Source organism: Neoarius graeffei, chromosome 5 (genome assembly GCF_027579695.1).
Source record: "Neoarius graeffei isolate fNeoGra1 chromosome 5, fNeoGra1.pri, whole genome shotgun sequence".
NCBI classification, from domain to species: domain Eukaryota; kingdom Metazoa; phylum Chordata; class Actinopteri; order Siluriformes; family Ariidae; genus Neoarius; species Neoarius graeffei.
Window position 1 is genome coordinate 103,927,630 of NC_083573.1, and position 15,369 is coordinate 103,942,998.

General features: G+C 42.5%; 1 protein-coding gene across 2 annotated transcripts in view; it reads left to right on the forward strand.

The window, feature by feature from the left end:
* LOC132887210 (guanine nucleotide exchange factor VAV3) overlaps positions 1-15,369 on the forward strand; it is a 261,559-nt gene that overhangs the window by 219,985 nt on the left and 26,205 nt on the right. For both annotated transcript variants that reach the window (XM_060922681.1, XM_060922680.1), the window contains exon 20: positions 1,770-1,900. In XM_060922681.1, the coding sequence (XP_060778664.1) occupies positions 1,770-1,900 (131 nt within the window). The remainder of the gene's footprint in view (positions 1-1,769; positions 1,901-15,369) is intronic.

The window sequence follows — 15,369 nt, forward strand, 5'->3', positions numbered from 1 at the left end:
CACACACACACACACACACACACACACACACACACACACACACACATGGTGATTTGTCTTTTTCTTTATTTCCCACAAACACTGTCTGACTGACTACTTGTGTGTTTGATTTACAGTCTGTCTGTTTAACAGTCAAACATTTTTCAACCGTCTGTCTCTCTGTCTAACTGCACTGCAAAAAATGATCTCTTGTTGAGAGAAAATATCTTTAATATGGGTGAATTTATCTATTATTTCTTATTAGAAGTTTACTAGAACTCAAATATAAGATTATTTAGCTTACTCTGAGACGCTTTTACTAATTTCAAGCCTTAAATTTTCTTATTCTACTGGCAGATCATTTTGCTCATTCTAAGCATTCAATTCTAGAAAGAAGCAAAATGATCTGCCAGTAGAATAAGAAAATTTAAGGCTTGAAATTAGTAAAAGCGTCTCAAAGTAAGCTAAATAATCTTATATTTGAGTTCTAGTAAACTTCTAATAAGAAATAATAGATAAATTCACCCATATTAAAGATATTTCCTCTCAACAAGAGATCATTTTTTGCAGTGTGTCATTCTGTGTGTGCGCGCTGATCTGTCTGTCTGTCTGTCTGTCTGTCTATCTATCTATCTATCTATATCTGTCTGTGTTTCTATCTATCTATCTATCTATCTATCTATCTATCTATCTATCTATCTATCTATCTATCTATCTATCTATCTATATCTGTCTGTGTTTCTATCTATCTATCTATCTATCTATCTATCTATCTATCTATCTATCTATCTATCTATCTATCTATCTATCTGTTTGGCTGTCTGGCTGTCAGCATTTCCTGTCTGTCTGTCTGTCTGTCTGTCTGTCTGTCTGTCTGTCTGTCTGTATTTCTACCAGTGTATGTTTCTGTCTGTCTGTCTGTCTGTCTGTCTGTCTGTCTGTCTGTCTGTCTACATTGTCTGTCTGTCTCTTTTTCTACCACTGTATGTTTCTGTCTGTCTGTCTGTCTGTCTGTCTGTCTGCATGGTCTGTCTGCATTTCCTGTCTGTCTGTCTCTAACAGTGTATGTTTCTGCATGTCTGTCTGCATGGTCTGTCTGCATTTCCTGTCTGTCTGTCTCTAACAGTGTATGTTTCTACATGTCTGTCTGCATTGTATGTCTGTCTGCATTTTCTGTCTGTCTGTCTGTCTGTCTGTCTGTCTATTTCTACCAGTGTATGTTTCTGTCTGTCTGTCTGTCTACATTGTCTGTCTGTCTCTTTTTCTACCACTCTATGTTTCTGTCTGTCTGTCTGTCTGTCTGCCTGCATGGTCTGTCTGCATTTCCTGTCTGTCTGTCTCTAACAGTGTATGTTTCTGCATGTCTGTCTGCATTGTCTGTCTGTCTGCATTTTCTGTCTGTCTGTCTGTCTGTCTGTCTGTCTGTCTGTCTGTCTCTATTTCTACCAGTGTATGTTTCTGTCTGTCTGTCTGTCTGTCTCTATTTCTACCAGTGTATGTTTCTGTCTGTCTGTCTGTCTGTCTATCTACATTGTATGTCTGCATTTTCTGTCTAACTGCCTTTCTGTTTGTCTGTATTTCTGCCAGTGTATATTTCTGTCTGTGTGTCTGTCTGAATGTCTATCTGTGTCTGTGTGCGTGTCTGTGTGCGTATCTGCATAACTGTCAGTCTGTCTTACCTTCTATCTGTCTGTTTAACTGTCGAACCCTCTGTCGAACTGTCTGTCTGTCAGTCAATCTCTATGACTTTCATGTATTACTTTACGGATCAGGTTATATTTTCCCGTCAGGTTTACCAAAAATGTTGGCGATAAGGAATTACCACGGCAACCCCGTCCCGCAGTATGGCCCCGCCCTGAACATCCAGCAGGGTGACATCATCGAGCTGATCCGCGCAGACTTGCACAGCTCCTGGTGGCAGGTACGAACCACAAAATCTACTGAAGTGAAAGTCACAAAGTACCACATTGAACGTACTCAAGTTTTTCAGGATGAGAATAAATATTCCACTGATCAAAAATGAACGATCCAGACATGAAATTCGATTTATCTGATCTGATATTCTTTGAACGCAGACAAACCTAGCATTTAGCTTGCTGCTTAGCTAGTGTTTAATAACCCTGCTAGCAACACTAGCGAACAAATTTATCACCTCATCACACTTTTATTTGATTTACTGATGAATTTCTTTTGGTTTTTTTTTATGAGAGATAAAGGAGACAGATCATCCTGTACGAATCATCCAGCAACAAAAAAGAAAACGCTCTGATTAGCATAGCAGCTGGGCGAGATTTTTAACTATTATGGTACTAGAAATAAAAGTACAACTACGCAAGTTCACTGCACCATTTCCAGGGACAGAAACACTGCAAAAAGTAAAATCTAAAGGCCCGGTCCCACTGCACTTATGGATGCAAAGAGGATGTAAAACGTAAAAAAATCTTTGCCATCCGTTGGAAAACGCTATGCATCCGTTGTGTACTCATTGCATACGTGCTTCATACGCTCTATCCATCGAGCATCCGTCCACTGTGATTTCATCCGCGCAAAAAGTTTTGAGCTGCACAAAACTTTTAGAACGGATGAACTTTCCGCCGTGTACGATGTAAATCCGCGACATATACGAGCAACAAACGTTCTATGTCCGTTATCATCCGTTAAACGTCTGCTGTATCCTCTCTGCATCCTCTGGGCATCCTCGCAACTCACATCCGCTGCAGCTGAAAACGGAAAGAGGGAGGAAAGATAAGGTACATGAAACGTCTATTCATCGTTAGTAGCACGGAAATAGAAAGGATGTAAGCGTATGCATCTCGTATATAAAGTATTCAAAACGGACAAAGCGTTTATATCTGGGATGTATCTCGTATATTTAGGATGTCTGGAGTATGTCTAGAGTATGTAGAAGGACACCTAGCGGACAATCGATATTTTGTATAAAAAGGGGGAGAAAATCATCTAGTAGTAGAGATGTATCGATGTAGCCGCCAGCACGTCTTTCCGCTTTATGCTGACGGCGTGCGTGCTGCATCCCTTTATATCCGCGGAGCAGACGCAATTCATACCCCCCGCATGCGCAGTGAACGGTCTGCATCCGATATACATCCGCGCAACATCCCCTTTGTTTCCGTTAGGCGTACATGATGCATCCCCTTCATCCGCTATGCATCCGCTCTTTCTGCTATGCGTCCGCTTCTCAGTTATCACCGGTAACCCCTTCGGAGCTGTCATCCACTTCCATCCGCTTCCATCCGCTAGGCTTCCTATGAACATGCATTTAACATCCCCGCTATATACTACCCACGACCGTTCTTTTCCGTTCTGTTTTCGCAAATTTTCGCCAATTTTGTCCATTTCTGGAGCGGATGAAAACGGATAGAGCCACCCCCGAAATTTTGCTCGTCCGCTGTGTCCTTTTTGCATACGTTTTGTGTCTATCGGCCAGTGGGACCGGGCCTTAAACAAGATTAAATATCTTAAATCAAGACAAAATATGCTTATTTGTCTGCCAAGATAATTCTCCTTTCCAGGCAGGTTTTGTGTAAGAGTATTTCACTTACTTTAAGCATTTTTTCCCTCAATTATCTTAATAAGGTATTATAACTTGTTATTGAGATTTTATTATTGGTTATGAGTAAGTTCTGTCTTAAAATGAGAATTACCATAATTTCATCGGTGTTATACACTGCAAAAAACGGCCTTTCAAAAATAAGAAATAAAAGATTAAAACAAAGCATATTTGCTTGAATCAGGTGAGAAAAATCTGCCAATGGAACTAGTCAAATTTGACTTGGTAAGATTTCTTAAAGTAGGATGAAAAATCTAACCTGTTTTTAGATGAAATAATTCCAAAATAATATTGGGGAACTTATTATGCGAGATCTGATTAACTCAAAATAATCAAAATAGTTCTTATAACAAGATCGTACTTCTTACATTTAGGGCCCGTTTACACGAGGACGCTGTCGGGTAAAAACGACTAAATATTTTATCGGAAGTGCCTTTCGTCTACACGGGGACGGCGTTTCCGAGGCTGAAAAACGGAAAAAATTGAAAACGCCTTCCAGAGTGGATAAGTTAAAAACAGCCCCCGTTGCATATCCGTCTAAACTACCCAATACGCCAAACTCTGCTCGGATCTGCTCACGTCGGGTACGCGTTTACGTCATACATATGTCATATACTGTACATGCCAGCCCGGGAAGTAAGAAAGTAAGTAAAAAAGTAAGAGCATGTCTGATTACATCGATCCAACGGACCTTCAAGCTGCTCTGGCAGCTTTAATAAACGTCCAGGAGTCCTTCGAACATCTATACCGAATCTGCACATATACCGTTAATGAACAGAGGCGGGTATAGTATGCTCTTACTTTTTTACTTACTTTCTTACTTACCATAGCCAGAGTAGTCAAAGTTTTCGCAGCGCAGATGTGCAGATCAGACAAGACGGAAGACGTTGCGCATGCGTGCAGACATAGCGGAGGTCTTTCACAGCACCACCGAGCCGCCTGGCATGCACATCCAATTGAATTCCACACATTTATGCGTCACCGTATAGACGCAGGTTTCCTCCTTGAAAACGGTCGTGTAGACGCGGAAAAAAGTGAGAACGAAAACGGACTTTTGCATTTTTGTTTCAGACCGTCCCCGTGTAAAGTGGGCCTTAGACATTCAAGTCATTTTTATTTATTTCATTTTAAGGGTATTTCACTTAAATTCATGACAAAGTCTTAGCAGTAAAGCTAGATATATTTACTTGTTTTTAAAAATCTTGCCAAGTCAAATTTTCTTGTTCTGTTGGCAGATAATTTTGCTTATTTTAAAGGACATGGGACATGGATTTTTTTCTGGGTATAATTATGTATAAAGGACATAAGAAATGCCATCTAAATCACTGCAGGGCGTCAAAAATGTGAAAATCATCACATTATTCAAGTTTTTTTATACATCAGCGTAAAACAAGGATTCGTTAATGAGCTAGGTGGTCACGTGACCCGTGACGTCACAAAAACTTTCCAAGGAGCCAGCGCTTGGGAATCTAATGTAAACAGGTTACCGAAATGGACACCATCGACAGTGACATTCCCGATGTTTCACAGAGATGTGAAGTTAGACCCTATCAATTCGAACCGATAGCTGGAAATTCACATGAACATGGATCTTGTCTTTACTCTGACGGGTCAGATGATTCTGAGAGTGAGAGTTCATTCAATCCCCATGAAACTGAAAGCGGTCGGCTCGATAACACTTCCTGGTAAGTTAAAAACAATTCTGCTCAAAGGCTAATGATCTGTTGAAAGAAGTATTATTTTTGTATCATACATTGAAAGTTCATCATAGATCTAGCTAAAGTCCGTTGCAAGCTAGTTTTTTTTTTTTGCTGATATTTTTCAAGATTGATTGAGATACAATGCTTCCAGAGTCCGAGATGAAAACATTCAAAATGGCGAAACGAGTCAGAATTATGATAATCAATAATTGATACACCCAAAATTATAATACTAATCCTTACCTCGGCTTTCAGTCGCTTAGTGCAGAGGTCTTCAACAGGGGGGTCGCGAAATCGCACCGGATCACTCATATCAACAAAAATATTCCTGCCCTGTCCCCTGGCCTCCGTGCAGGGATGCAAACAGCGCGCCTTTCGGCGGATGCCGCCTTTTTCACGGCTGAATCGCGCAGATCCGATTTTTAAAAAAAAAATAGCGATATTAATTCATGAAACATGAAGTATAAGGATGAGAAAAAAACAGTTTAAATCGGGAAGCTGCGCACATTTGTGCAGCCTGGCGCAAATGTGCGCAGCTTCCCGATTTAAACTGTTTTTTTTTTTTCTCATCCTTATACTTCCTGTTTCATGTTTCATGAATTAATATCGCTCAGTACCTGAGTATTAATGTTGAAAGAATCCTCAGTGAAATGGTCCGAACACAGTTTGTGGGAAACAGTAGGTGCAAAGTTTTTTCAACAGGTGTTCTGTAAAGTTGTCCTCCCAAGCCTACTGCGCATGCGCGAAGCCTACTGCGCATGCGCAGGTGAGCCCACACTTTCCTCAGCTTCGGGTCCTTAGGGAATGCAAAAAAACTTACTCCAGGGCATTTCCCATTGGAATTATTGCAACCATAAGCAGCACAATACACCATGATGTCCAATGTACTTTAAAGACTATAAAAACAATTTTCTTGTCATCCACTTCTCCATTCATCTACCCGCTTGTGCTGTGCCCGAAAGTTTTTGTGACGTATGATCACGTGACAGCGGCTCTTCCGGTTGCAAAAAATGCATATCGGAAGTCGAGCAGAAATGCCATATAATCATCACGAATATAACGATTTTGCTGAATTTAATAGATGATTTTGTATTTGTTGATGCAATTAATTCATATTTTTAATGGAAAGAAACTGATATAGCGTGCTTTTATGTTTCATGTCCCATATCCTTTAAGTAAAATATTCCGGCTTACAAAAACAAGAAAAAAAAGTAATAAAATGAGGAATATTTTACTTAAAATAAGCAAAATTATTTGCCAACAGAACAAGAAAATTTGACTTGGCAAGATTTTTAAAAACAAGTAAATATATCTAGCTTTAGAAACCCAACAGATGGCGGCACGGTGGTGTAGTGGTTAGCGCTGTCGCCTCACAGCAAGAAGGTCCGGGTTCGAGCCCCGTGGCCGGCGAGGGCCTTTCTGTGCGGAGTTTGCATGTTCTCCCCGTGTCCGCGTGGGTTTCCTCCGGGTGCTCCGGTTTCCCCCACAGTCCAAAGACATGCAGGTTAGGTTAACTGGTGACTCTAAATTGAGCGTAGGTGTGAATGTGAGTGTGAATGGTTGTCTGTGTCTATGTGTCAGCCCTGTGATGACCTGGCGACTTGTCCAGGGTGTACCCCGCCTTTCGCCCGTAGTCAGCTGGGATAGGCTCCAGCTTGCCTGCGACCCTGTAGAACAGGATAAAGCGGCTAGAGATAATGAGATGAATGAGATGAGAAACCCCACAGATGTCTTAAAACTAGTGTATTTATACTAAAAACAAGTAGATTTGTACTACTCATTTTAACATGCTAGATACTTTGTCCCCCAACCAACAGTTTGACTATTTCATCTGGGCGTATTGGTGTGCTCTGTTTAAGTAAGTGTTTATACCAACTGAGACCGCCAAATAAATCACAATCAAAACAACAAACCAATCCATTTTGTCGCCTATTTTTGTTGCCAGATTGACAATACAACAATTCATTTAATTTAGTTATCCGTTTTGTGTTAAGAGATTAAAAGAAAGGATAAGATGCTTGAAATAAGAAATTCTGACTTTGACAAACTTGTCATGGTTAATATAACACCGATGAAATTATGGTAATTCTCATTTTAAGACAGAACTTACTCATAACCAGTAATAAAATCTCAATAACAAGTTATAATACCTTATTAAGATAATTGAGGGAAAAAAATGCTTAAAGTAAGTGAAATTAGCCTGGGCCCGCCCATCCTAAGCGTGACGCAACACGAGGGCCTGTTGCGAACTTAGTCTGGCAAGGCAAGCTATCTACAGCTCTTCCAAGCTCCCGAAAAATCGGGAGCCAATCAACTTTGAGCATCTCCAACGGCCCTGGGTAGAGGCGTGTTCAAGGCACTGACGTAGTAGAACTGCGACCGGAAGCCATAGATTGTTTACAGAATCTATTCCGGAAGCGCTTCATTCACGAATGCTGTATTGAAAGCATTCAACAGGAAGTTCTCATTGAAAACGGAGCAAAGAGCAGCCCTGGAGGTATTTATTGAAAGGAAGGACGTTTTCGCCTTGCTCCCGACCGGCTTCGGTAAGAGTTTAATCTACCAGTTAGCCCCGTCGCGTCACATACATCAGACGAAAGAGTGATGTGATTGGTTTAAGCTTCGTCACAGCCTTTTCTGGCTTCGACCAGTAGCAAACAGGCATTTCAGGGAGGCGGGTCAACCACGGGCTCTGGGAAACGGTTGGGCTTAATATCTTGGCCAGACCAATAGCTCAGAGAGCTTTGAAGTCGCGTTAGCCAGACTAAGTGAAATACTCTTACACAAAGGCCCAATCCCAATTCTAATTTCTACCCCTACCCCTCCCCCTTCCCCTTCCCCTTGGCCCTTCCCCTTGAAACTGAGCTACAAGGGATAGGGCTTGAAATTCAACCCTTACGTATTGGGATAGCCCTTCAACGATCGCATACGTCATCGCGTACCTCCGTCAGCGTTTACGTTAGCAAAACGCAACCAAATGCGTCATTGGCTGCGACCAGCCGCTACAGTCAGAGCCAGAAATCTCTGCTGGCAGGGTGTGATTTGTTAACTAACACCACTGAATGGGATATCTTTGGCGCTTCGTGCACCACATCCGACAGAATGAGGTGTCAGAACACTCATGTAAACAATAAAAGCGAGAATAACAGAACAAAACGTACGCAGTAAAGCAACCGAAAACAATACTCACTCCCAAAGCTTTTTAGCAGCAGCTTGGATTTCAGAAATCGCTGCTCATTCTCAGCTCGAAAGCGAATCAAGCAGCGTGTTTCCTCTGGATAACAACTTAAAACACGTAAATAATGGAGAAAATACATTTATGACAATCTTTCGCCGCGGGAACCGCCATCTTTCTGAAATCCGCATGAAATCTCGCTGAAATCCGCATGGCATTGTGGGAAATCACTCAAACCCCTTCGTTCGGAGTCTGCTCCAGGAAAATCTCCGTTTGGAGGGGTACAGAAGCCCTACCCCTTCCCCTACCCCTCCGCGTTAACTGGGATTGGGATACCCCTACCCCTTCACGTGAACGCGCAAAATGGAGGGGAAGGGCCAAGGGGTTGGTCCAAGGGGTGAAATGGGATTCGGCCAAAACCTACCTGGAAAGGAGAATTATCTTGGCAGACAAATAACAAGCAATTTTGTCTTGATTTAAAGATATTTAATCTTGGTTAGATTTTACTTTTTGCAGTGTTTCTGTCCCTGGAAATGGTGCAGCGAGTAACACAGTAGTGCGCTTCACGAAATTGAGATGATGATAAACACAAAGTGTGCGCTGCTCAATAAACAGGATGAAAGACCAGTATTGGATGGAAGAATTACTTATAAACACTGAACAATATACTGCCATGAAAACAAGAAAAAAAGTCGCAGCAAAATTGATTGTAAAATGAGCCCTGGAGTGGAACAATGGCATCGTCTCTCAGGGTATAATATAGTGTCGAAATGAATTGAAAACTGTTTGCTCTTCCCAGTCGATTGCTCCTAATTAATGCAAACAACACTGGTGTTATGCTATTTTTGGTAAATCAAATAAAAACCTGTCGCAGCATGATGGCTCTCACGCGGCGAGTTCAGGACCTGCAACTAGCAGCAAATCAGGAACCGAAAAAAAGAAAAAAACGGGGGTGGGAGGGGGATAACGCCATCACCGAGTCTTATTTATAGTCACTACATCCCTTCACTTCTCATTTACCTCAACTCCAATCAGCTTGTCTTGATCCAAAAGAAATGGGAAAATTATAATATTAGGTTCTGTATTTTGGACACTGGCACCTTTTATCCTGGCATCATTTCCATGGACTGCGTGCTGGTTGCCTGCTAATGGCTGAAATACTAATGAGAGAGTTTTATCAGTGTCTGTGTGTGGTTTTGAGTGTGACAGACTGTGTAACGTCATCAGATGACTCCCTCTGTCAACACCCGGTGCTGTTGATGCAAGCTGTTTGTCTCTCTGGCTCTCGGAGATAGTACACACGCCAGCATACCGCCTACTGACTGTATACACAAGCACGCACGCACACACAAATGCCTGAGTGTTTTTATCACGTCGTCATACCGTACCGAAGGACACAAAAACAATGATGGTATGCACGCACAAACACACACACACCTTGACACGTGTTGATTATAGAGTTTAATCCCTGATAAAGTATTTAAAACAATGCCCTGGTTCTGTTCGCGTGGCACGACGATGATGGTAAAGGAATCAAACAGCTCATTCGTTTTCACAAAAACACCCAGACAACAGGTTGAGGCAGGATTCAATTCAATGGAAAGGCAAAGTGCAGGCGGTTTCCCACTAATTGACACGATTGTTCATTTCTAATCCGGGTGAAAACCTTCCTGAGTAGACGATATCACCATCTCTGTAGTCACAACAGGGTGCGTAAATGGGAAATAAAATAGAAACTGGCTAATAAACAGTAGAAACGCCAAACCAGAGCAATTAAACAGCAGCACACAGAAGCTATTCATTTATATTTGGTGTCAATAAAACTGTATTATGAGCTATAAAAAGCGCTTGTATCGCAGGTTCTGTAGTACACTAATAAAGACTGAAGACATGCTTAACAGTGCAGCGTTATTGGATGACCCAAAGCTGTGATTTGCCTATAAGGTATCTTTAATACCTCCAGAAATTTCTACAATGTTACAGGACAGTTCAGCTCACTTCAGTCCATCCATCCATCCACTTAGACTCCACCATCTTTGACATCCTTGTCCAGCATGAACGTCTAAAAGTACCGTATCTCCCCCTCTTCACTTTGAGCGGTGTTGTTGCCCCAGGATGAATCTTGATATTTGGCAGGATGTGTTTCCTCTATTTATACACATGCTGTGCAAAGCAATGGCAGTTGGCAAAGTGTCTGTCCCTGAGATTTTGACCATCTTGTCCAATTTGCTCACAATTTAGGCATGGCCTCTAATGAGCAACAAGCTCAGTCGTCATCGAATAAACTAAAGATGACTTATCTTTTTTTATCCTGCCGGCACTTGCAAGTCTGAAGGACATTGTAGCTTTAATAATCCTGATCCACTCAAAAAAAAGGTACTTAACTTTTGTTATGTCACTGAGGTGGTACTGTATACCCAGGTCAGATGGCAGAAAGACGCATGCTGCGACCAACTGATCGCAGGTGGACGCAGGCGTTTTGCGTCAAATCCTTTGTTGTGGTCAGACGTATTGCAAGACGCAGAGTTTTTAAGTTGAATCAACCAGTCGGAAGCAGATGCAGGTTGATGCAGTGCACAGAAAACCTTGAAAAAATATAAGGCCATAAGATTGCTCGCAGGTTGTTGTAAACTATTTGCAGGTGCAGTCTGCGTCTATCTGTGATGCATCGCAGCCATCTCTAAAGACTTGCCTTCCCCTGCGTCAGCCTGCGTCTAGCTGCCACTACCCGCTTCAACCTGCAATTGATCGCTCAAGCGTTGCACCGACCACCTGCCTCTACATGCGTCAACCTGTGAACAGATCGTGATCCACTTGCGTCAATCTGCCTCTACTAAAGACCCTCTACAACACTGCCATTATCTGCGTCGTCATGCATCAACGCAAGACCAGTCTTGCGTCTACCTGCGATTTTGTTATCACAGGTAGACGCAAGTAGTTGAAAACTAGTTGCAGCCTGCCATCTGATCTGGGCATTAAGGAGTGCATTTATGGAATTTTGGTCTGAATAAAAAGTACATAATTAGACCTAAAACTACTTTGTACTGGTGGCACGGTGGTGTTGTGGTTAGCACTGTCGCCTCATAGCAAGAAGGTTCTGGGTTCAAGCCTAGTAGCTGATGGGGGCCTTTCTGTGTGTTTTCATGTTCTCCCTGTTCCTGTGTGGGTTTGCTCCAGTTTCCCCCACAATCCAAAGACATGCAGGTTAGGCTAATTGGTGGCTCTAAATTGACCATAGATGTGAGTGTGAATGGTTGTTTGTCTCTATGTGTCAGCCCTGTGATGATCTGGCGACTTGTTCAGGGTGTACCCCGCCTCTCGCCCATAGTCAGCTAGGATAGGCTCCAGCTTGCCCATGACCCTGCACAGAATAAGCGGTTATGGATAATGGATGGATGGACTACTCTGTACCTTAAATCAGCTTAAAAAGTTCATTAACCTTTTCAAAATGATGGATGCATGCTATTAGTAAAGGATGTCTTTTTAAGGGTAACCGCTCCAGTGAGAAGCAACGGCACAGTGTTATACCTTTATTTCTAAGAGCATAGGTATGATACACTATCTGGTGTCATCCCTGGTATCCTGTTTGCCTTGGTATTAGTGCCTGATAGCTTAAGGAGTTCTGCTTAAATTGAGAAAACTGGCAGTCATGAAGTTCCTGGGAAGTTTCAGTTTACACTGATAATATTGCTAAAATTATTAGGCATAGTAGCCTGGTTCCCTGGAACCCCATGCTGGTTATGGCAAAACCTTGTATTCCTGGTGAATGTGACATCCTGTAATTTCTTACAATATCGAATCTCTGTACCCCTAAAAAATGGGCAACTGTGCTATTTATATTACTTTGTAACTCTGATTGCTTGTTAAGCTTTGGTACCTCTCATCGCTCTGGTAAACTAGATGCCATTGGCAAGTTGTGGTAACCTTTGATAACTTTCATAGCTTTAGTAACCTTGATACCATTGGCAAGTTGTGGTAAGCTTTGGTAATTCTCATAGCTTTGGTAGCCTTGATACCATTGGCAAGTCGTGATAAGCTTGGGTAATTTTCATAGCTTTGGTAGCCTTGATACCATTGGCAAGTCCTGGTAACCTTTGGTAAAATTTGTAGGGGAGCAGTTGGGGGTTAGGTGCCTTACTCAAGGGCACTTCAGCCATTGCTGCTGGTCCAGGGAATTGAACTGGTGATCTTTTGGTCCCAAAGCTGCTTTTCCTACCTTTAGATGAAGCCTTTATTTGTCACATACATTACAGCACAGTGAAATTAATTTCTTAGTGTGTCCCACCTTGTTAGGAATTTGGGGTCAGAGTCAGCCATCATACAGTGCCCCAGAGCAAAGAGGGTTATGGGTCTTGCTCAAGGGCCTAACAGTGGCAGTTTGATAGTGCCAGGGCTTGAACCCCCCCCTTCTGATGAGTAACCCAGAGTCTTAACCATTGAGGCACCCTGGATAACATGGTGAGCCATGATATGTCTGATAATGTTGATTTGATAGTCCTGGTAATGCTGGTATCTTTGATACAATTTATAAGATTAGAAGGTGTAGTCCTTGGATACCAGGTATTTCTACTCTGATTTATAATGTCTTACACTCAGGCAAGCATGATATTCCTGTTATACTGTCATTCCTTGTACCCTTGATAATGGCAGAGTCCTGATAACCTTGCTATCATAGTGTCCATGATAACCCTAATAGTTCTGTAAACCATGATAACACTGATGACCCTGGAAACACAATTCTACAATTCCTTGGTGGAAGCAGAGAAATGTGATCAGTAGCTTTAACCTAATTTTACCCTGTGTGGGCTAACAGTTTTAACCTTCTTCACATGCTTATCTCAGCTATAGAGCCAGCAGAAAAGCCCCATCAGAGAAAAGAGATAAAACATCAGTATGATAAATGTATCATGGCCACTTAAGCATTGCTTAACAAATCGAGTTAGTCTGAAGAAGAGGGCCGTCTGGACCACCACAAGCTTTTAGCCTCTCCCGGAAGGACTGTCTGAATAAAGATTCAAGGGCCTACAGTAATGGATGACATTGGCCATATCATTGTTAGCATCAATGTTAACTGTATTCACTTGTTATTATAGATCTTTCTGGAAATAACACATTTTGGAGCAATTTATGAACCCATTTTGTTTGATGTGTATGAGCCAAGCCAACTTTCTGGAAAGTAGGCGGATCTCCATTTTGATTGTCAAGTCTTTGTTCTTTCCAGGAACAAGGCCCTTTTGTCCCTCTATATTCTGAACTTTTGAGGATGTTTACCTGCCAAATTCTCAGTTGACTATTCCTTAAAGGTTATAGGCAATGGTCGGAGGTCAAACGTAGAATATCGACTTTATTGTCTAGAAGAATGAACCAAAAGGCGAATTCAATTTTCCTAGTGTCTAATTTGCACCCTAAAATTGAATAAAATGGTTAAAATATACTGTTTTGCCCAATTTCCGAAGGTTTGTTTACATCTCACTTATGCGCACTTTCACCGCCAGGGGCCCGTCGTCGTGACGTCATTTAAGGCAAACAGACCGGGAACAGTTCTGTGTTTACTTGTGAACCAAGCACACGTGTACGGACTTTGGTCGTGAGAGGTTGTGTAAAATGTCTGAAAGCGATAGAGATTTTGAAGTAGGAACTCTCCAAATTGAATATCGAGAGGTGAAACCATATATGTATGAACCTATGGCTGTTGCGAAGCAATCGGTGAATGTGGCTCACTGGTTTGACCGTGCGGCCTCGGAATCGGACAGCGACTTGGCCGACTCTGATCGCGGTGACCCCGGACCTCAACAAGACTCGCGCCCAAACGATTTATCCTGGTAGTTATGATAAATTCCTACTTTCGTCGTAATACTAAATAAGAGCCCTTTTGAAGAATAATTAAACTGCCCTCCATAGTGGATATAGGGAACGATTACTGGACAGTGCGCTGGTAGGCCACATTAGCCTGCCATCCGCGGCATTATACTATTTATAGCCGACTCTAAGTGAGGAAATATCCCTTTGTCTCATTTCCACAATGATTGTACAGGATCCCTCAGGATTCTTGACTTGTCAATTACAAGCAAAAGTAAAAATCTTTACTTCCAATCTTCTCCTTTTTGCTTGAGTGTTGCTGCTCCGTTTCTTCTTTGACTGCTTGATTTTGTTTCAGGCTCACAATCCACTCTGTCTGCCTTGTCTCCTCTTCCAGAAAAAGCCAACCCTCTGGCTTCATGTGCACAATCCACTCTCTCCGCCTCGTCTCCTCTTCCAGAAAAAAACAACCCTCTGGCTTCGCACGCACAATCCACTCTCTCCGCCTCGTCTCCTCTTTTGGAAAAAGCCAACCCACTGGCTTCACACACACAATCCACTCTCTCCGCCTCGTCTCCTCTTCCGGAAAAAAACAACCCTCTGGCTTCGCACGCACAATCCACTCTCTCCGCCTCGTCTCCTCTTTTGGAAAAAGCCAACCCTCTGGCTTCACACACACAATCCACTCTCTCCGCCTCGTCTCCTCTTCCGGAAAAAAACAACCCTCTGGCTTCGCACGCACAATCCACTCTCTCCGTCTTGTCTCCTCTTTTGGAAAAAGCCAACCCACTGGCTTCACACGCACAATCCACCCTCTCCGCCTCGTCTCCTCTTCCGGAAAAAATCAACCCACTGGCTTCACACACACAATCCACTCTCTCCGCCTCATCTCCTCTTTTGGAAAAAGTCAACCCACTCACTCCGCCTCTTCTCCTTTTTCGGAAAAAGCCAACTCTCTCGCTCTGCCTCTTCTCCTTTTTCGGAAAAAGCCAACCCATTCGCTCCGCCTCTTCTCCTTTTTCGGAAAAAGCCAACTCTCTCGCTCTGCCTCTTCTCCTTTTTCGGAAAAAGCCAACCCATTCGCTCCGCCTCTTCTCCTTTTTCGGAAAAAGCCAACCCTATCGCTCTGCCTCTTCTCCTCTTTCGGA